Source organism: Symphalangus syndactylus, chromosome 14 (genome assembly GCF_028878055.3).
Source record: "Symphalangus syndactylus isolate Jambi chromosome 14, NHGRI_mSymSyn1-v2.1_pri, whole genome shotgun sequence".
NCBI lineage: Eukaryota > Metazoa > Chordata > Mammalia > Primates > Hylobatidae > Symphalangus > Symphalangus syndactylus.
In genome coordinates, this window is record NC_072436.2 from 97,698,083 (window position 1) to 97,720,323 (window position 22,241).

A 22,241-nucleotide genomic window follows, 5' to 3' on the forward strand; every position below is an offset into this window, starting at 1 on the left:
TCTCCTGATTCCTTCTGAACTTTAGGCCGTCGTCATTTATTTCTCTCCTGGACTACGGTGCAGTAGTGTTGTAACTGGTCTCCCTGCCTCTAATATTGCTCCCTCAACGATAAGAGCACTTCAGTGAAAATGGGTCCCTGACCTTATTGCTTAAAATAACCCCTCAGTGGCATCCCCTTGCATACAGAACTAGCTGCTTCACATTGTCTAGTAGGCTTTCTGTACTCTAGCCACATTTCTTCCCTAGCCTCATCTCCTGCGGTCCCACCTCAAATTTTATGCTCCAGTGTTATGGGATGGCCTGTAGTTCCCCACATGGTCCATTCTGTTTCATGCCTTCGTTGAGCCTTTGCTCAGCTGGTTCCCCTGCCTTTGGTGGTCCTAACACATTGTCACCTGTCTTCCTCTTTGAGACCTAGGTTATCATTTGTACCACTATATTGGAATTATGTGTTCATGCATTTCTGTTTCTCAAACTAGACTGACTATAAACTCCTTAAGGGCAGTGATCTTATTTAGCTCCTAGCACATAGTAAGTAGGCAATAAGTTTTTGGGTTTTTTATTTTTTTAATCAGAACTGAGAATATGAAAAGATCTCAGCAAATGAAAGGCAGACCATAAAACTTAACAGGAAGATAAAATTTAACAGGGTTATACTTGGGCTTAAAATAAACAAACAAAGAAAACGCATCTCGGCCTAAGTACTGAGTACAAAGTGGGAGAAAGATGACTCACAACCATCAGTAGACCATGTCAAAAAAGAAGGGCTGTGGTTTCAGTTGACTTTGTGCTCCATATGAGTCAACAGTGTGATGCAACTCCAGTTCAGAACAGAGAAAGTAATAGTCCTGTGGGTCAAACCATGCAGGAGATTTGTGATCCAGCCTATGGGCCATCCTTTAAGAGAGGGTGAGGCATGTCCACAGGAAAGCAGCTAGAATAATGAGAGATGGTGACCCCATTATTTGAGGAAGGAAGTAGGAATGTTTCATCTGGAGAAGACAGAGGGGACACAAGAATTGTAATCAAATGCCTAAAGAGCTGTCATTGGGAGCCTCAAAATGTAGCATTAGGCCACTGAGTAGAAACACAAAAAGAACTTTTTGACAATTAGATCTACTAACAATGGAATAAGCTGTCTCATGAGCTCCAGGGTACTGTAGGGTTCAACCAAGAGCTTCTGGGAAGGGGTGTTACAGAGGGGAGCTTAGCCCCTGAAGGAAGTTTATACTGGATGTCCTCTTCTCCTGGTCAGCTTTGAGGCTCAGTGATAAGAGGTCACTGAGTTCATATTTATTGAATGTTGAGGAGGGGTGCCAGGAACGCATTTTCTAATAGTAATGCCTTTGTGCCCCTGTTGGAAAAATTATACATTACCTAAATGGAAATTGTTGTGAACTAGAAGTCTGAACCTTAGAGAGCCACTCACTTATGAGTGTTTGAAATCTGCTTATAGGAGACATCTGATGGCCTCACGCAGTGGATTCAGTCTTCATTCTTTCATGTGCTTTTGTGGAAATTTAAAGTGATTATCTCTTTCCCTTTTGCTTTTTTTGCTTCTTAGTTCTGGAGAGTCTTGGCTTCTGGGAGGAAGTCAGAGGGATTATCTCAGGATCAGAGCTGATAACGGGATTCCCTTGTGCCTTCAAGGCGCCAGGCCTGCCCCAGTACCTCCAGAGCCTCACCAGACTAGCCATTGCTGCAGTGTGGGCCGCGGCAGCCAAGAGTGGAGAGCGGGTGAGGGATGTCCCCATCTCTTTCTCTCAGCTGTTAGAATCTGCCTTCCCTGAAGTGCGCTCACTGACACTGGAAGCCCTCTTGGAAAAGTTCTTAGCAGCAGCGTCTGGACTTGGAGAGAAGGGCCTGCCACCCTTGCTGTGCAACATGGGAGAGAAGTTCTTATTGTTGGCCATGAAGGAAAATCACCCAGAATGCTTCTGCAAGGTAAAGTCTCCAGTGTACTGACTGGCCCTTTCCACTCCCCACATTCTTTTGTGAACCACTGGAATGGTAGGATCATGAAGGCAAGATTGGGTTTGGGCTCTCCAGGGGCAATAGGAAGTAGATTCGGCAGCCAGTGGATAAGGACTCCCTTTTTATGGTGGTTGGCATGGCGTCATACCTAGAAGGGCACCAAGAAAAGCTTTTGATGATAGGAGTATTGATGGCAGAGATTAACCAAAGACAGAGCAAACCACTTTGGGATGTTTAGGAAACAGATCATTAAAAATTCACTGTAGAGTGTGTCAGAGGTAGTCTTTACTGACATGGCTATTTCAGGGCAGATGGCCACCTGGGAGGCATAATCAAAAGGAAAGGGCACTGGTCTAAAATCAGGGCATCTGGCTCCCATCCCAAGTCACCAGAAGTCCTCTGCCTCAGTCTCCCAAAGATATTATGGGGGAAATAAGAAGTCAGTGGGAGCCTTTTGAAAGATAGACCTCTTGTTGTTACAATTGATTATCATGTAACATCTAGAGATAGCTCCCTGAGTATTTATTTCTCTTTCTTGTGTGCGGATTTGGCTTACACAGATACTGAAAATTCTTCACTGCATGGACCCTGGTGAGTGGCTTCCCCAGACGGAGCACTGTGTCCATCTGACCCCAAAGGAGTTCTTGATCTGGACGATGGATATTGCTTCCAATGAAAGGTTTGCCCCCAATACCTCCTGTGCAACCTTAGTAAGATGTATGGTCCCATCAGTCATTATGTAATGAACTTGCACACAATCCTGCCCTCAGGTCTCAGGTCCTGTATTTCATTCTAAGCCTCAGCCTAAGAATTCTAAACTCAAGCAATAGAATGATGTCAGTGATTTGCATTAATAACCAAAAGGTAATTGCTTCCAGAGGCATTTTTGTAACTAGGAGGTAGAGATTTTCAGTGTTCACCTCTGCATGGATTACAGACTATCTGCAAAAACCAGTGTATGAAATATGTCTGATTGTAATTTTGTGTTGTTTTTTTGTTTATTTTTCTAGATCTGAAATTCAGAGCGTAGCTCTGAGACTTGCTTCCAAAGTCATTTCCCACCACATGCAGACATGTGTGGAGGTAAGGCTGGTTCTGATCTTGTTCCGGGACCTAGGATTTTGTGTTCTCATTTACTCAGATGTCAGTAAAAGTGAACAGTCTCAGCAGGCAAAACCCCTGTGATATGTGTATGTAACATCTACAGAAATATTGTTCGTGCTGGTTTTTCAATTTGAGTATAACTTGAAAAGACTTTGGACGCCACCTTTCTTTTCTCTTGTTTTAGGCTTTTTTTTTTTTTTTGAGATGGAGTTTTGCTCTTGTTGCCCAGGCTGGAGTACAGTGGCACGATCTCAGCTCACTGCTACCTTTGCCTCCCAGGTTCAAGCGATTCTTCTCCTGCCTCAGCCTCCTGAGTAGCTGGGATCACAGGCGTGTGCCAGCACGCCCGGCTAATTTTTTGTATTTTTAGTAGAGGCGGGGTTTCACCATGTTGGCCAGGCTAGTCTCGAACTCCTGACCTCAGGTGATCCACCCGCCTCGGCCTCCCAAAGTGCTGAGATTACAGATGTGGGCCACTGCGCCCAGCATGTTTTAGGCATTTTTTAAATTAGAGTTCATAGGGGTAACAGAACCTTCCTCCCAAAACGCATATGCCCAAACCCTTTGTTTTTTCCCCATTTCTCTAGCTGGACTCTTTATTTAAAGAGGAATAAGCATGTCAATTCCAAAAATATTTAGGATTGCAACCTAGTGAACTAAGTATGCAAATACATCGCTAAGGCTTAAATATTCCCCCAGAACATGGCCCAGCTGGCTCTGGATGGAGGTCCAGATGCGCTCCACCTGTTTTACATGTCCTTTGGTAGTGAAGTAGAACTAAAGTAAGAAAAACAGCTTCCTGGGAAGATGTCTTAAGACAAATACACGCTACTTAGGTGCATACAAGAAAGATAGCACCCTCACAGAATCACAAGTAGAAGGCAGCCAATACCACAGGAAAATTACTGGAAGATCCAGATTCCACACAGCCACACTGATGGTGGTGGCATAACATTGTGGATCCTGAGCCCTTACAATAAACCTAGCACTGCTGTGTAGGTACTGAAGATACAGAGATGAACAGAGACTAGAGCTATAGTCTAATGAGAGAAAGAGAACATTAGATAATTACATTAAATGCTCTAGTAGCAAGATGTGCCAGGGCCATGGGAACCCAGAGGAGGGAGTGAGAGTTCAGAGGCTGAAGAAGACTTCATAGAGGAGACCATGAAGTTCAGAGAGCATGAGGCTGGGCAGAGATAAAACCAAGGGTAAGAATTAACAAGCAGGTCCAATTTCCTTAGATCTGTCATTCAAAGGCAAGCCAGGGAGCCAAATGTAGGAGGTCACTAGGAGCTAAAAAAGCCCCCAAAAAAGTTAGGTGGGGTGGAGGGAGTATAGGAATGGAGATGATTTGCTAAAAACTATAGCCCAGGAGTGGGGGAGAAAAAAAAAACGGCCAGACATGGTGGCTCACGCCTGTAATCCCAGCACTTTGGGAGGCCGAGGCAGGCAGATCACCTAAGGTCAGGAATTCAAGACTAGCCTGACCAACAGTGAAACTCCATCTCTACCAAGAAATACAAAAATTAGACGGGTGTGGTGGTGGGCACCTGTAATCCCAGCTACTCAGGAGGCTGAACCCGGGAGGCGGAGATTGCAGTGATCTGAGATCATGCCACTGCACTCCAGCCTGAGCAACAGAGCAAGACCCTGTCTCAACAACAACAACAACAAAAAAAACCACCAGGGCCGGGCACAGTAGCTCAAGCGTGTAATCCCAGCACTTTGGGAGGCCAAGGCGGGTGGATCACCTTGAGGTCAGGAGTTTGAGACCAGCCTGGCCAACATGGCAAAACCCCAGCTCTACTAAAAATTACAAAAATTAGCCAGGTGTGGTGGTACGCGCCTGTAATCCCAGCTGCTCAGGAAGCTGAGGCAGGAGGATCGCTTGAACCCAGGAGGTGGAGGTTGCAGTGAGCCAAGATTGTCTCACTGTACTCCAGCCTGGGCAACAGAGCAAGACTCCGTCTCAAAAAAAGCAAACAAACAAACAAACAAAAAAAAACACCAAGTTCTAAGACAGAAATCACCAGGCAGCCTAACAAGCCTGCCAAGGCATTATTCTTATCCAAAGCTGTTTTTAACCAGTTGTTTTGTCCAGTACATGAATAAAGTGATATTTAATGAAAATTGGGAGTTTTCCAGGGAGAAAAAAACTAACAGAACTGTAAAGAAATAAATAAAAGACGCTCCTGGGGAAACATGAGTTTCTTGGTGCGTTGGGAATTAGCATCTTCCTCAAGGTCTAAAATACTCATCGTGTTAGTTGCATAGATGCCCATAGATGATCAAAGGAATCATTAGTTACATTTTGAACATTTAAAGAGGTTCAGTTGATAGGAGAAGTAAAGTACATCTGGAACAACAGTCCCTGTTCTAGAAAAAGTGAAAGAACAGAGTTTAAATGATGAAAACAATCCAGATGTTTATCAGCTGATGAATGAGTAAGCAAAATGTAGTGTATCCGTACAATGGAATATTATTTGGCCACAAAAATGAGTGAAGTACAGATACATCCTACAGCATGGGTGAACCTTGAAAACATTATGCTAAGTAAAAGAACATAGTCGTAAAAGACTACATATTATCTGATTCCATTTATAGGAAATTTCCGTTTACAGGAAATGTCCAGAATTGGCAAATTGATAGAGACAGAAAGTAGATTAGTGCTTAGTCAGGGCTGGGGAGATGGGAGGATAGGGAAGTGATAGATAAAGGGTGCAGAGTTTCTCTTTGTGGTGATGAAAATGTTCTGAAATTGACTGTGGTGGTGATTGCACATATCTGTAAGTATACCAGAGTTCACTGCATTGGCCACTTTAAATGAGTGAATTCTATGGTATGTAAACTGTATCTCAGTAAAACTGTTACTATTAAAAACAAGGAATTGAAGGTTGAGTTGATCAGCAGTGTCCAATGATTTAATCAATCATGCTGTTGCAATGAAGCTTCCTTAAAAACCCTGAAGAATGAAAAGTTCAGAGAGCTTCTGGGTGGTGAACAAGATGCACTCATGTGCCAGGAGAGTGGCACACCCCAAAGGTCCATAGGGAAAGGAAGTCCTGTGCTTGGGATCCTTCTGGACCTCTCCCTGTGTATCTGTCTCTTCATCTGGATGTTCATTTGTATCTTCTAGCCTTTGTGATAAACTGAGAATCTAGTTTTCTAAAAAATAAAAACAACACTGCTTTGTTTAAACAATAGTGTTAGATGCTGCTTTATTTATTTATTTAGAGATGGAGTCTCATTCTGTCTCCCAGGCTGGAGTGCAGTGGCGTGATCTTGGCTCACTGCAACCTCCGCCCCCTGGCTTCAAGCAATTCCCATGCCTCAGCCTCGTGAGTAGCTGGGATTACAGGGGTGCGCCACCATGTCCAACTAATTTTTGTATATTAGTAGAGACAGAGTTCCACCATGTTGGCCTGGCTGGTCCTGAATGCCTGACCTCAGGTGATCCACCTGCCTTGGCCTCCCAAAGTGCTGGGATTATAGCCATGAGCCACTACGCCCGGCCTGTGATTCTATTTTAAATGTTGTAACAGAAACTCATAAATACAGCAGCTTAAATCAGATAGAAACAGTCCAAAGCCAAAGTAGCTTGACAGTGTTGAGTCACCAGGTTCTCATACTTTGTTGTTCTGCTGTCCTAAACACGTAGATTCTATCTTAGGGCCCCACCTGATTGCTCCAGCTTCCAACATCTTGTCCTTGTTTAGCCAGCAGGAAGGGGAAACCCAGGAAGTAAAGATCATGGGCATTTCCTAAGGCATGACTTGAAAGTGCATAGATACTACTTCTAGTGTCATCTCAGTCTTCAGAACTTAATCACCTGTTACTCCCAAATGCAAGAGAGACTGGGACATGTAGTCTCTAGCTGGGTGCCCATGGGCCCAGCCAAAAATCTGGGGTTCTGTTACTATAGGAGGGGCATCTGGTTATTGGTGACAAGTTGTTATTTGCTGGACAGTCTTTCCCCACAAGTTTGGTCTTTACCAGACCAAATGTATGCCATGTTCTCATAACCTGATTTGCATCCGAAAAGACTAAAGGAAGGCTGGGAGCAGTGGCTCATGCCTGTAATGCCAGCACTTTGGGAGGCCGAGGCAGGCGGATCACTTGAGGCCAGGAGTTTGAGACCAGCCTGACCAACATGGGGAAACCCTGTCTAATTTTGCTAAATACAAAAATTAGCCAGGTGTGGTGGCACACACCTGTACTCTCAGCTACTCGGAAGGCTGAGGCAGGAGAATCACTTTAACCCAGGAGGCAGAGGTTGCAGTGAGCCAAGGTCGCACCATTGCACTCCAGCCTGGGCAACAGAGCAAGACCTTGCCTCAAAAAAAAGACTAAAGGAACTTGTTGTCTAGTCATAGTGACTCCATCTTACCGAAAGGCAGGTCAGATTTTCTTCCTTGGGCATATTTCTCTCTAGTTGGAATCGAAAAGCAACCAAAAAACAACTTTCTTCCCACTGAGCTAAGAGCTAATCTACAGGCCCAGTTTGGTGTAGGTCACCCCTAATTCCGTGTCAGCCCTTGTTGCATCTTCTGAACTACTGATAGGTACATTTTGTGCTTTTAGAACAGGGAATTGATAGCTCCTGAGCTGAAGCAGTGGGTTCAGCTGGTCATCTTGTCATGTGAAGACCATCTTCCTACGGAGTCTAGGCTGGCCGTCGTTGAAGTCCTCACCAGTACTACACCACTTTTCCTCACCAACCCCCATCCTATTCTTGGTAAGTGCGCTGAGACGGAAGTCTTTTATACCAGACTCACTTAAAATATGAATAGGTATTCTCGCCTAAAAAAAGGGAAGGTGAAAGATGGCAACATGAAACCTGCCTTTATGTCTTTCAGTTACATTCCTGCCATCTTAGTTCATGCTCTAATCATTTTCACGAACACACTATTTTTTTTTTGAGACGGAGTTTCACTCTTGTCACCCAGGCTGGAGTGCAATGGTATGATCTCGGCTCACTGCAACCTCCACCTCCTGGGTTCAAGCAATTCTCCTGCCTCAGTCTCCCGAGTAGCCATCACCACACCCAGCTAATTTTTGTATTTTTAGTAGAGATGAGTTTTCACCATATTGGCCAGGCTGGTCTCGAACTCCTGACCTCAGGTGATCCACCCACCTCAGCCTCCCAAAGTGCTGGGATTACAGGCGTGAGCCACCGCTCCCAGACCACCAACACACTCTTAACCAGCCTCTTATTTTTCAGCCTTACCCCTAAAGATTTTTTTTCTACAAAGAGCCTCTTTATGAAATGCAAGTCTGATAATTTCAGTCCACAATTTAAAACCTTTGAGTGGGTTCCCACTGCCTTCAGTATAAAGCCTAAACACCCTTTAGCACGGCTCATAAGGCCCTTCCTGTACTGTCCCCTAGCCCACTCCTCCTGCCTTGTCATCCACCACTCCCTAACACGGGCCCTGTGTGTCATCAGTAGGGAACAGTTCTCTAAATTAAACAAACCACTGCTTGACTGCCTTCTGTTTGTCTTTCAAAACAGCCTAACAGTCCCCTCTTCCAGGAGGCCTATTGCAATAATCTAGGTGAGAAATGAATGGATGAGTGTGAAGCTGTGGCAGCAAGGAAGAGAGAACAGGCTCAAGAGGTTTAGGAAGTGGAATCAACAGGACTTGGTGGTATTGAGGTTGATATAGAGGAAAATTCAAGAATGACTTCTAGGCATCTGGCTAAAGTGACTGGATAGGCTGCTGGTTGTATTCAGTGATTTTTGTTTTAAGTTGAAGATATCTGTATTAGTCTGTTCTCACACTGCTATAAAGAACTACCTGAGCTGGGCACAGTGGCTCACGTCTGTAATCCCAGCACATTAGGAGGCTGAGGCAGGTGGATCACCTGAGGTCAGGAGTTCGAGACCAGCCTGACCACCATGGAGAAACCCTGTCTCTACTAAAAATACAAAAATTAGCCAGGCTTGGTGGCACATGCCTATAATCCCAGCTAGTCAGGAGAATTGCTTGAACCTGGGAGGCGGAGGTTGTGGTGAGCCGAGATCACGCCATTGCACTCCAGTCTGGGCAATGAGCAAAACTCCATCTCAAAAAAAAAAAAAAAACTACTTGAGACTGGGTAATTTATGGAGAAAAGAGGTTTAATTGACTCACAGTTCCATATTCTTAACAGGAAGCATGGCTGGGAGGCCTCAGGAAACTTACAATTATGGCAGAAGGTAAAGGGGAAGGAAACACCTTCTTCACATGGTGGCAGGAGAGAGAGAGAGAGACAGAGCAGGAAGAAGTGCCACACACTTTAAAACCATCAGATCTCATAAGAACTCACTGTCATGGGAATAGCAAGGGGGAAATCTGCCTACATAATCCAATCACCTCCCACCAGGCCCCACCTCCAATTCGACATGAGATTTGGGTGGGGACACAAATCCAGATCATATCATTTCGCCCCAGGCCCCTCCTGAATCTCATGTCCTTCTCACATTGCAAAATACAATTATCCCTTCTCAACAGTCCTCCAGTCTCAACTCATTTCAGCGTCAACTCAAAAGTCCACAGTCCAAAGTCTTATCTGAGACAGGGTAAGTCCCTTCCACCCATGAGCCTGTAAAATCAAAAACAAGTTAGCTACTTCCAAGATACAATGGGGGTACAGGTGGTGGGTAAATGCTCCCACTCCAAATGGGAGAGATTGGCCAAAACAAAGGGGCTATAGGCCCCATGCAAGTTCAAAACCCAGCAGGGCAGTCATTAAATCTTAAAGCTTTAAAATAAATTCCTTTGACTCCATGTCTCACATCCAGGGCATGTTGATGCAGGGAGTGGGCTCCCAAAGGCCTTGTGCAACTCTTCCCCTGTGGCTTTACAGGGTACAGCCCTTGCAGCTACTTTCACAGGGTGGTGTTGAGTGCCTGCAGCTTTTCCAGGCACACAGTGCAAACTGTTGGTGGACCTACCATTCTGGGGTCTGGAGGATGGTGGTCCTCTTCTCGCAGCTCCACTAGGTAGTGTCCCAGTGGGAACTCTGTGTGAGGGCTCTAACCCCACATTTCCCCCTCTATATTGCCCTAATAGAGTTTCTCCATGAGGGCTCCACTCCTGCAGCAGACTTCTGCCTGGACATCTGGGTGTTTTCATCATCCCTCTGAAGTTTAGGCAGAGGTTCCCAAACCTCAACTCTTGCCTTTTGCACACCCACAGGCCCAACACCACATGAAAGCCACCAAGGCTTGGGGCTTGCACCCTCCGAATCAACGGCCTGAGCTGTACCTTGGCCCCTTTTAGTCACAGCTGGAGCTAGAGCAGCTGGGACACAGGGTGCTGTGTCCCGAGGCTGCACAGAGCAGCTGGGCCTTGGGCCTGGCCTAAGAAACCATTTTTTCTTCCTAGGCCTCCTGGCCTTTGATGGGAGGGGCTGCTGTGAAGGTCTCTGAAATGCCCTAGAGACATTTTTCCCATCATCTTGGCTGTTAACATTCGGTTTCTCTCTCTCTTTTTTTTTTTTTTTTTTGAGATGGAGTTTCACCCTTGTTTTCCAGGCTGCAGTGCAATGGCACAATCTTGGCTCACTGCAACCTCTACTTCCCAGGTTTGAGCGATTCTCCTGCCTCAGCCTCCTCAGTAGCTGGGATTACAGGTGCCCACCACCATGCCTGGCTAATTTTTGTACGCTTAGTAGAGACAGGGTTTCACCATGTTGGCCAGGCTGGTCTTGAATTCCTGACCTCAGGCAATCCAACCATCTCAGCCTCCCAAAGTGCTGGGATTATAGGCATGAGCCACTGCACCCAGCCTTGGCTCCTCTTTACTTATGCAAATTCTGCAGCAGGCTTGAATTTCTTCCCAGAAAATGGGTTTTTCTTTTGTACCACATGGCCAGGCTCCAAATTTTTCAAACTTTTATGCTCTGCTTCCCTTTTAAATGTAAGTTCCAGTTTCAGATAATCTCTTTGTTCATGCATATGAGTGTATACTTTTAGAAACAGCCAGGTCACATCTTGAATGCTTTGCTGCTTACAAATTTTTTCTGCCAGATACCCTCAGTCATCTCTCTCAAGTTCAAAGTTCCACAGATCTCTAGGGCAGGGGCAAAATGCCACCAGTCTCTTTGCTAAAGCAGAGCAAGAGTGACCTTTACTTCAGTTCCCAGTAAGTTCCTCATCTCCTCCATCTGAGAGCACCTCAGCCTGGACTTCATTGCCCATATCACTGTCAGCATTTTGGTCAAAACCATTCAACAAGTCTCTAGGAAGTTCCAAACTTTCCCACATCTTCCTGTCTTTTTCTGAGCCCTCCAAACTGTTTCAACCTCTGCCCATTACCCAGTTCCAAAGTTGCTTCCACATTTTCAGGTGGAAATGTCTTTATAGCAGTGTTCCACTTCCAGTACCAATTTTCTGTATTAGTTGATTCTCACACTCCTATATAGAACTACCTGAGACTGGGTAATTCATCAAGAAAAGAGGTTTAATTGGCTCACAGTTCCATGGGCTTAACAGGAAGCATGGCTGGGAGGCCTCAGGAAACTTACAATCATGGCAGAAGGCAAAGGGGCAGCAAGGCACAGCTTCCCATGGCAGAGCAGGAGAGTCAGAGAGCAGGGAGAAGTGCCACACACTTTTAAACCATCAGATCTTGTGAGAATTCACTCACTATCATGAGAACAGCAAGGGGGAAATCTGCCTTCATGATTCACTCACCTCCCACCATCCACTCCGATTCAACATGAGATTTGTGAATCCAAACCATATTAGTATCTTTGGGACATAAAGGTGGAGATATTTTGAAATTAAATGGATGTACAGATCTTGTCTGGTTTCCAGCATGTTGTACACCTCCATGTCTCTCCTCACTGCTACTCTGTGTATCAAGAGTAATAGGAAAGGGCAGCATGTCAATGATATGTAAGAAAACCAAGCTTGAGAATATCCTAAGGAATTGAAAAGCATAGTTTTTTTTTTTAATTTTTAAAATTGTGTTATTTTGTTTTTTGTTTTGCTTTTAAGCATAGGGTTTAATAAAAGGAAACCCTGGGTTCTACAGCCATGCTTCAACCCCAACCCTGCCCTCTCCTGCCATGTTTAATCCCATATTAACATGCTGTGATTCTCTTCTCACCTATTAGTAGAATTATATTTTTGTGTACCTCTTCCATGCCCAGCCCTCAAGAATCAGACATGGTCACTGCCTCCAAGGAGCTTTCAGTATAGTTGTGGAGAAAGGATTTACAGAATAAAGGAAGGAATTGTTTTTTAGATAGTGAGATCCAAATTTTAAATGTTGTAGGAGTTCAGACCAATAAAGGGTCTCATGTCCCTGTATCTCTCTGGGAGACAACGTTTTCTTCAATATGGTTTTAACTTTTTTCTTCTTAGTGACTTCAGGCATTTTTCTTACAGCCAGAGAGATATTGAGAAGGGACCTTCTGTGATTGTGATTTAATCATTAGACCTGGAGGAATAAGAGCAAAGGATGACAAACCTTAGTCAAGCTTCTCCAGTGAAGTTAATACCATTTTGCAGCACATTTTCTGGGTGACTTTAACTACTCAAACCCTAGCTCATAACAGGTAAAATGTGTATGGAATAACCTGGAATTCCTTTGTGAAATTGGGTCCTGTGCCTACAAGAACATGAGAAATAGGCTCAGTGACTCATGCCTATAATCCTAGCACTTTGGGAGGACGAGGCAGGAAGATCACTTGAGCCCAGGAGTTCGAGACCAGCTTGGGTAACACAGCAAGATCTTGTCTCTACAAATAATAAAAAAATTAGCCAGATGTGGTGATGTACACCTGTAGTTCCAGCTACTCAGGAGGCTAAGGCAGAATTCCTTGAACCTGGGAGGTCGAGCCTGCAGTGTGAGCCATTGTGCCACTGCACTCCAGCCTGGGCAACATAGTGAGACCGCATCTCAATGAAAAAGGTACTGAATAGGTAGAAGCAAAGGACTTAAAAGTGCATGAGAGGCCAGGCGCGGTGGCTCATGCCTGTAATCCCAGCACTTTGGGAGGCCGAGGAGGGTGGGTCTACCTGAGGTCAGGAGTTTGAGCCTGACCAACATGGTGAAACCCTGTCCCTACTAAAAATACAAAATTAGCCAGGTGTGGTGGTGCATACCTGTAATCCCAGCTACTCGGGAGGCTCAAGCAGGAGAATCACTTGAACCCGGGAGGTGGAGGTTGCGGTGAGCCGAGATTGCACCATTGCACTCCAGCCTGGGCAACAAGAGGAAACTTCATCTCAAAAAGAAAAGAAGTACTTGAGAAAAGTCAAGGGCACAGCAAAGTCATTTAAGGAAAACGAAAAACTGAAATGGACTAAAGAGGGAAGGATCTGAAGGATATAAATGATGACCATGTTAAAGAGGAAAATATTAAGAAAGGAAGGTATTGAACCCTTACAGAACAACTAGAAAGGATGGAGACTGAAAGGCTGAGTAAAATTTAAATCAGATTTGTAATGAAAAGAAGAGAACGAAACCCCAAATGGAGCCACTGTTCATATTGGTATGACTAAAGCATCAGTGACTCTGAAACCAGGTTCTCCATGTACAGATGAGGGAGAGGATAGACAAAGGGGAGTTCTAGGGAAGGGTAGTTTCTCCATTGAAAGGATGGGGATGCTGCGTGGTGGTCTTCCATGGCCCTCCAGTGATAACCCTCCACAAGCCCAGGCCCATCCCACCTGGACTAGAGGCACCCTTTCTGGGAGGCCATGCTCACCTCTCACTTTCGTCATGAATTCTGTGTCAGTTATAGCAGTCCACTCTCATCCTTCCTGTTGTGAGTCACAGCCATGCAATTTTGTTCTTGACAACTCATTGTTTTGTGTTTTTGACTTTATATTCCTTTTGATTGCTCAGGACAAGATACTATCATTTATTATTCATTGTCCACAGCAGCACCTAGCACAGGCTGAATAGACAGATCAGTGTCCAGGAGTAATGGCAGTCAGATAGTGGACCCCCTACATACATGGGACACAAGCTGTTGCCTTTATCATGGGTCTTTCTCTATTTTCTTTTTTTTTCTTTTTTTTTTTTTTTTGGTCGAGGGCGAGGACAGAGTCTCGCTCTGTTGCCAGGATAGAGTGCAGTGGCACGATCTCAGTTCACTGCAACCTCTGCCTCCCAGGTTCAAGCAATTCTCCCATCTCAGCCTCCCAAGTAGCTGGGAATACAGGCGCCCGCCACCACACCCGGCCAATTTTTTTATTTTTAGTAGAGATGGGGTTTCACCATATGGGCCAGGATAGTCTCAATCTCCTGACCTCGTGATTCTCCCGCCTTGGCCTCCCAAAGTGCTGAGATTACAGGCATCAGCCACCACACCTAGCCTCTCTTTTTTTATTCTTGCCCCCAGAGCATAATCTTGATTGATGCTTCACTTTCAGAATTTATAGGCTCAGACACTTGAATCAACACTGGGCTAGTTTCTCCAAAGCAGTCTTATGCATAAAGTTTTCTTCTAGAGAATCAGGACTCAACTAGGAGAGCAGGGCAGAGGGTCTTTGTCAGCTGGGCAGCATCTTCTGGAGGCCTTGCCTAGGGCTGGTTGCCTCCGGAAAGCCTACCTCCTCACCCCCAAAAAAGACATTTCCAAATCTGCTCCCTTAGGAGTCTCTCTTTGCCAATGTTTGTCTAACACTCTTTCTATCTTAACAATACCCAGAAAAATAGGGATAGCTGTAACTCATTCAATGCTCCTCTCTTCCACCAGGGATTTGAAGCAGTATTTGCACCTGCCTTTAATTGCATTCTAGGTAATTCAGATTCCTTTTGGTCTTCTTAGAGTTGCAGGATACACTTGCTCTCTGGAAGTGTGTCCTTACCCTTCTGCAGAGTGAGGAGCAAGTTGTTAGAGATGCAGCCACGGAAACCGTGACAACTGCCATGTCACAAGAAAATACCTGCCAGTCAACAGGTACCTCGTTCTTATCCTTTCACATTGTCTTTTGCTGTAGGATAGAGGTTGGAACACTTTTCTATAATGAGCCAGATAATATCTTAGGCATTGTTGGTCATTTGGTCTCTGTCTCAACTCTGCCATCTTAGTGGGAAAGCCACAAACAGTAGGTAAACAAATGGGCGTGACTGTGTTCCAATAAAACTTTGCTTACAAAAATAGGCAGCTTCTCAGATTTGATCTACTAGCCGTAGTTTGCTGACCCCTGCTCTAGGACATCCTAGAGAAAAATTATTTTTAAAGGTAGAAATTTAATAAACTGTTAGGTCTTTTGCTAGTTACGTTGTCATCGGTTTTAAATAATGCCAAGTCTCTATTATCTGTGTGGTTCCATAACTCAGGAACCACAAAACCATCATTTTGTTCCTGAGTTTTCATATGTGACAGAAAGAGACAAATGATTATGTGTACGTTAAGTTTCTCTACTTTGTGTCCTAGCTGCTCATTTGATAATTACATGAATCCAGGAGGGAGGAGGGGAGTGGAAAGAAGAGCACCCTAGCTGGGTAGTCCTGAGGTCGCAGCCATCGTATAAGCGGTTACAGCCCCAGACCCGGGGTCATGTGCATGTAATGGCAAATGCTACGAAAGCTAAAAGGAACTCAGGCTGTGGGTAGAAATGGGCTGCTGGATGAAAGAGACAGGGGGCAGATGGAGTAGAAGTAAGGTCACACCTCTGGACAAGTGGCCATCTGGGAGGGTGCCTGCTTTAGTAGACTTGGATTCTCTATGCTTGCGGCTGGGTGTCAGGAAAGGTCCCTGGATCAACGGTCCCAGTGAGAAGAAAGAACACTGTTTTGAGGCAAGGGATCAAAGCTGAGCAAAGAAGTTCACCTTAATAGACAGCAGAATGAGAGAAAAGGAGGCCAGATAGCCTTTGTAATAGATGCAAGGCCCCTCATCAGTTACTGTGGCTGGGACTGCTTGCCAAGGCAGGACACAGGACTGTGTTTCCCTGGAAGCCTCCCCAGATGTGTGAACCTTCCAGTATCTGAATCCTTAGTCAAAATGGTCTGTGTACACTTCTCTGCCTATGTGGAAGAAGCTAGTTTTGGAATAATCTCTCAGTGATACCACACCAGGGCAGGTTTCGCCTAGATCAGCTTTTCCTCTCAGCAGGATAGCATTTGGAACGGAGCTGCAAGTGATATGCAAGCAGGCTCCCCTCAGCCCCCAACCTGCCAGACTTGCCCAATAGCTAAAATTGTGCCATTGGCAATTTATTCATTTTTCCAATTGCAGCATTTGCTTACAAGGACACACAGAAAGCCTAGTGAGTGCTCAGTAAATATTTGTTGGAATATAATACTCAGTAGATTCCGCACCCAGCCCAGCTTGATTTTCTTAAGCATAAAATACAGATCTTTTTCTTTAGACTGAAAAGTAGCTGAGGACTGAGAATCACCCTGATTTTTTTCTTTAATCAGAAGTTAGGCAATTGATTCATCAGAACAATATTGCCTTGTTTTAGGCCAGGCGCAGTGGCTCACGCCTGTAATCCCAGCACTTTGGGAGGCTGAGATGGGTGGATCACTTGCGGTCAGAAGTTCAAGACCAGCCTGGCCAATATGGTGAAACCCCATCTCTACTAAAAATAGAAAAATTAGCTGGGCATGGCGGCGGGCACCCGTAATCCCAGCTACTCGGGAGGCTGAGGCAGAAGAATCTCTTGAACCCAGGAGGCATAGGTTGCAGGGAGCTGAGATAGTGCCACTGTACTCCAACCTGGGTGACAAAGCAAGACTTCATCTCGAAAAAAAAAAAAAAAAAAGAACAATATTGTCTTGTTTTACCATCTCTCAAGGATATCAAGTGCTGGTGGTAACTTCACATTCCTTCAGCATATCAGGATTTTGTAGAATATACTGCTGATGTTTTTTCCTCTTTGGTGTTCCAAGTTAATTACAATTGAATCTTGACTACCTTAAAAATACATGTTGTTTCTTTTGTCCCCAAATCGGTGGTTGACTAAATGCCACAGTAAAATAACATTATTAAGTTGTGTTAATATTTATTGTCTTCTTTGAGAAGTTAAAATTACAATGAAAAAATTAAAGTTAATTCTCAGTTTTCCTCCAAGAAAGAAATACAACACAAGAGCTCCACACCTCTGAGATCTCCCACTGTCAGTGAGGGATGGATGCAGACAGAGCTCTGCTCTCAGACCGTCTCCTAGCAGCCTGCTGGAGGAGCTTGGGGAAGCAGGAGGTGCATTCTGTGGGGTCTCTCTGGAAAGGGTCTGGAGAGTGGAGTGGGCCCAAAGGAAAGGAGAGATGTGACACAAATGAGAGCAGAACAGTCAATGCAGAAAGAAAAGTTGGAGCCAAAGCCCTGAGTTGGGGAGAACTCGGGAGCTGACTGGGCAGCAGTGAGTGCACTTTTGCGGTCAGAACTCAGGCTCAGGCCAGGCAAGGAAGAGGAGCAGGAAATGAACTGAGCAAGGCAGGGGCACTTGCTTGTGGGATGGCTCAGTGCCAAGGCCCGATCTCCTTCTGTAGGTAATGGGAAGCTGGAGAGGGTTTAAAGCAGGCATGAGGTGGGAAGGCACTCAGAGGAAACTGATGTTACCCGAAACATACTTGTGGAATCTCTGGCAGCAGTGTGTGAGATGGGCCAGGGCTGGGGCTGAGTGAGGGGATTTGCCAGGCAGGGAAATCAGCTGGGGGCTGGCAGCAACAGTCCTCTCCAGCTGCTCTCAGTGGGGTTGGGATGGAGAGGAGAGGACTGATGTGTGAGAGTATTGGTTGGGGGTTGGGTAATCTCAACATGGGGACTGCTGCTGTGGGAGGTGGGAGAGAAGGGAAAGCATGAGGTGACTTCAGAGTTTCAAACCTGTGAGGTGTCCAGGGGAAAATAACGAGGCATGCCTCTGGCACTGATGTAGAAGTCAGACTGTGGCATTCCAGGAAGTAAAACTACCAGGAAATTCGGAAAGGCACTCAGAGGCCACAAGTCACTGTGATCCAGGACAAAGTTTTCCTTAGGTCTTGGAGAGCTGGACATTCGAAATGGAGAGGGCAAAGGGAGACCTTTATCTGCTGTGGGAACAGAATAAACTATCTGGGTTCTGTCCTGCCTTCCTCAGAACGCAGCACAGCTATCCTGGGATCTCCAGTGCTCCTTAACAGATCTAGTTATCGGTCTCCCTGGGCACTTTCTGGAACCTGTAGAAGAGGCAAGCATTAAATGCAGTCATTCAGACTTCCTCACCCTAAGATATCCTTTTGCATAATTGGCTTTAGGTCTAGATTTGATTAGTTAATGATTCTAGAAGGCCTGGAGAAAATAATGCCATGGTTAGCCGGCCCTCCTGAGAATAGATTTCTTATTCACCTTTTTTGCCTGCTGGAATCTCTTGCACATGCTTCACCCCACATAGGGAAGCATGAAACTCACAGCCTGTTGACAACTCTCTCCCTGCAATGTCCGAAGCACCCTCTGCCCTTAGAAGTATGGACATCAGGGAGCCCCAGCTGCAGGACCCTCTCTGCCCCTCCCTCCCCACTCTATACCAATCATGGAGCCTGCAGAAGGGAATGGAAGAAATGACATTTCCAGGACTTAAGAGTAAGGTATTGAAATTTGCAGCTAGGAGAAAAAAAATTTGTGGGCTGGACTCCAGGCAAGGCTCCGCCTTCCTCCTTTCCCTGCTCTGACTTCAGGCCTTGAAATGCTCAGGAAAGAGCTCTAATGCTACAAGAGCAGGAGATGCTCAAGGCTATCTCTGCAGCTCCCCACCCTCTTCCACCAAGAGGCCACTCGGATCTGTTTTATATACCACACAAAGGCCTCTGTGTGGGAAAAGCAACCTGGACAATACTTAACTTTAAATCCCAGCATTTGTGTGATTCTTAAGTTAGGCAGAGTTCTGGGTAAGAGCAGCAGGGGAGGAACCCATGAAGGTACAAATTTGTGAAGCTGCCTTCAGAGGAAGAGAAGATAAGAAAGGTATCTTAGAAGGTTAGAAGGGCTAGAAGAAAGAATCCAGTGATTGGGGTTCTTCCATAGCCTTTCCTACAAGCCAGGGGTACCTGAGCCTTTTCTTTTTGCAGAGCTCTTTCACTCTGATGCAGGTTGTCTGGTGTGGCTTAGCTGGAAATACTGCAGAGTTAGACAGAAGGACTCCAGGATGGGCTTAAGGATGGCTAGATCAGGAGGTCCCCAGGCAGAACCACATACATTCCACTTAGCAGAGGCAGGGTGCCTCTGGGAGCTGGATAGGCCATGGGGACAGGGTAGGCAGGGGGATGGCTTTCTGGACTTCCCTCAGGCTTCTTGCTTTTCCTGGCACTGGATCTCCCCCTTTCTTGCTCTTTCAGCTTCAGCCACTGTTGGCCACCTAATTTAGATGGCCTGCTCCCGTTCCCGTCTCCATTTGTGAGGCTCAGAAAACAGTTTCTGGCCAGGTGCGGTGGCTCATGCATGTAATCCCAGCACTTCGGGAGACTGAGGTGGGCGGATCACCTGAAGTCAGGAGTTCAAGACCAGCCTGGCCAACATGGTGAAACTCCATTTCTAATAAAAATACAAAAATTAGCTGGGCATGATGGTGCACATCTGTAGTCCCAGTTACTTGGGAGACTGAGGCAGAAGAATTGCTTGAACCTCGGAGGTGGAATTTTCGCAGTAATGCAGTGAGCCAAGACCACACCACTGCACTCCAGCCTGGGCAACAGAGTGAGACTCCCTCAAACAAACAAACAAACAAAAAAAAACAAGAAAAGAGGAAAACAGTTTCTGCTTGAGTTGATACAGGATAAGAGAAAGCACTGAGCAAGGAATTTTAAGGCATGCCAGATTTCATGCCTGTTGTCAGTGTTTTGGTTCAAGAAGGATGACTTCTTGGTAGAAACTTTCTTATGAAAAAAATATATGTAAGACCTTTAAAGGGGGTAGTGGGTAGGCAAGCAGGCAGATCAGCTGTGGCTCTTTTTCTTGGAATACTGGCTCCAAGTAGTTCTGGTCCCTCTCTCCTAACAGGCCCCTTGCCCACAAAAAGTCATGTAAAACTTCTGCTTGTCCTTCCAAATATGGACGTTTAGTGGGAATGCATTAAATCCCATCTTCTCAACAGCACCCCTGCCCTCCGGGATCTCCCCATTCCCTGAGCCGCTGCAGCATTTGGTTATTGTATCATCACAGAGCCTTTGCTACTCTATGCTTTTATCATTTTCCCTTTCCTATGCTTTAGTTCTCTCTTCCCAACTAGCCCTCATGAACTTAGAGACTGTTTTCTATTAGGTACACAGTGGGTGCTCAATTTGTGTTAATGGATTGATTTTTCACCACAGTCAGGTGGCAAAAGAAGCATGAGAGTACACTTTGAAATAAGAAAGCTCCAGAACAAGCAGGCAGACCCTCTCTGCTGGAATCAGCTCAAGGGGCAGCGTTTTTCACTGATTCATACCAACTAGGGTGGCAGTCTTGCTGACTCGTGCACTGTCCGGGTCTGGTAGGCTGAGTTTGCAGCCTGTAGTGTTGGGTCCCTCCTCACTCTTACCTCTGAAGTCTGGGTCTTGGATTACAGGACCAGAGAGCCAGCCTGGGGCTGCGGGGACCATGGCCCTGGGTTATCTGGGAGACACCAAAGGAGCCTCCTGTGCTTGGCATGGTGACCCGTAGAGACTGGATTAACAATGGTGTTTAGGAGGGAGATGGAAGAGGGGAAGTAGGAGCGAGATGTAGAAAAATGAGACTCATAGGTTAGAGAAGGGAGCAGTAGGCAAGTGGCATTGTGAGGATGAGTCCAAGCAGCCATGTAGCCAGGGCAAGGCAAAGAAGGAAAAAACCAACATCTGCACACATGTATACATGTGTGCATCATCGTCACCCACACAGAGCCCGTGAGCCAGTATGAAAGGATGAACACTTCTCATATGCCCCGACCCTTGAGCAAACAGGGAGGGAAGCCTGGGAGGAGAGAGATAGGAAGGCCTGGGTCACTGTGACATTTTCCAGTGGCCCCATGGAGTGAGACAGCTCAGTCAGCAAAGCCCCAGGCCTGTGGGGCTTCACACCGAGTCACAGATGGTTCCACCTCCGGAACCTCTAAGGCAGCCCACCAGTCTCAGACCCGCAGCAGGCCCTGTGCTTTTTTCGGTTCCTGCCAGATCACAGAGTCAGGCACTAGAAGGGCTCTGCAAGTACTGACTGCCTCCCTCTTCCTCCTGCCTTCCAGTAGACTCTTTCCTAATCAACTCAGGTATATCGTCTTCAAAGTGCCCTTTCTGCTCTGTGGTGCCAGAGCCTGGCCCCAGACTCAGTATGACTCAATATTGTAGATGTACCAAGTACCTTTTTCTAAAGAAGAATGACCCAAAAAAGTTAAGAATCACTTTACTAGAATATATCCTCCTACCTATCTCCAAGCCTGGCCTAAATTCCTCTTCAGATGAGTTAAACTTATTTGCCTCCATCATTTCTTTTTCTTTTTTTTTTTTTGTTTTTTGTTGTTGTTGTTGAGACAGAGTTTCACTCTTGGCACCCAGGTGAGAGTGCAGTGGTGCAATCTCGGCTTACTGCAACCTCCGCCTCCTGGGTTCAAGCGATTCTCCTGCCTCAGCCTCCCGAGTAGCTGGGATTACAGGCACACACCACCATGGCTGGCTAATTTTAGTATTTTTAGTAGAGATGGGGCTACTACATGTTGCCCAGGCTGGTCTTGAACTCCTGACCTCAAGTAATCTGCCCTCCTTGGCCTCCCAAAATGCTGGGATTACAGGCGTGAGCCACCGTGCCTGGCCATCCATTATTTATATGTGTCTACTTTAAAATTCTAAATTGGGGCTAGGCACAGTGACACATACCTGTAATCCCAGCACTTTCGGAGGCTGGGGCAGCCAGATCACTTGAGCCCAGGAGTTCAAACCCAGCCTGGTCAACATGGGGAGACCCTGTCTCTACAAAAAAATTTAAAAATTAGCCAAGTGTAGTGGTGCATGCCTGTGGTTCCAGCTACTGAGGAGGCTGAGGTGGGAGGATCACTTGAGCCCAGAAGGTCGAGGCTACAACGAGCCATGATCATGCCACTGCACTCCAGCCTAGGTGACAGAGTGAGACCCTGTCTCAAAAAAAAAAAAAAAAAAAAGAAACCAAAACTCTAAATTGTTTTCTGACCCCTTCTCTTACTCCTACTTAAGATAGTCTACAGATTTTTCTTACTATTTAAGTGTGAGATGAGAAGTGGTCAGATCAAGGGTATTCAATCATTCAT

The 22,241-nt window shown here is 45.8% G+C and overlaps 1 protein-coding gene across 18 annotated transcripts in view; it reads left to right on the forward strand.

Annotated features, from left to right (window-relative positions):
* The window catches only part of THADA (THADA armadillo repeat containing), a 369,177-nt gene that overhangs the window by 306,330 nt on the left and 40,606 nt on the right, over positions 1 to 22,241 (forward strand). For 11 of the 18 annotated variants that reach the window (XM_055242820.2, XM_055242825.2, XM_055242823.2 and 8 more), the window contains 5 exons: positions 1,566 to 1,945; positions 2,536 to 2,654; positions 2,986 to 3,058; positions 7,664 to 7,817; positions 14,855 to 14,986. In XM_055242820.2, coding sequence (XP_055098795.1) covers positions 1,566 to 1,945; positions 2,536 to 2,654; positions 2,986 to 3,058; positions 7,664 to 7,817; positions 14,855 to 14,986 — 858 coding nt within the window. Of the gene's footprint in view, positions 1 to 1,565; positions 1,946 to 2,535; positions 2,655 to 2,985; positions 3,059 to 7,663; positions 7,818 to 9,576; positions 10,328 to 14,854; positions 14,987 to 22,241 lie in introns of those variants that run through there. The other 7 variants (XM_055242824.2, XM_063618102.1, XM_063618096.1 and 4 more) reach the window with 2 other exon arrangements.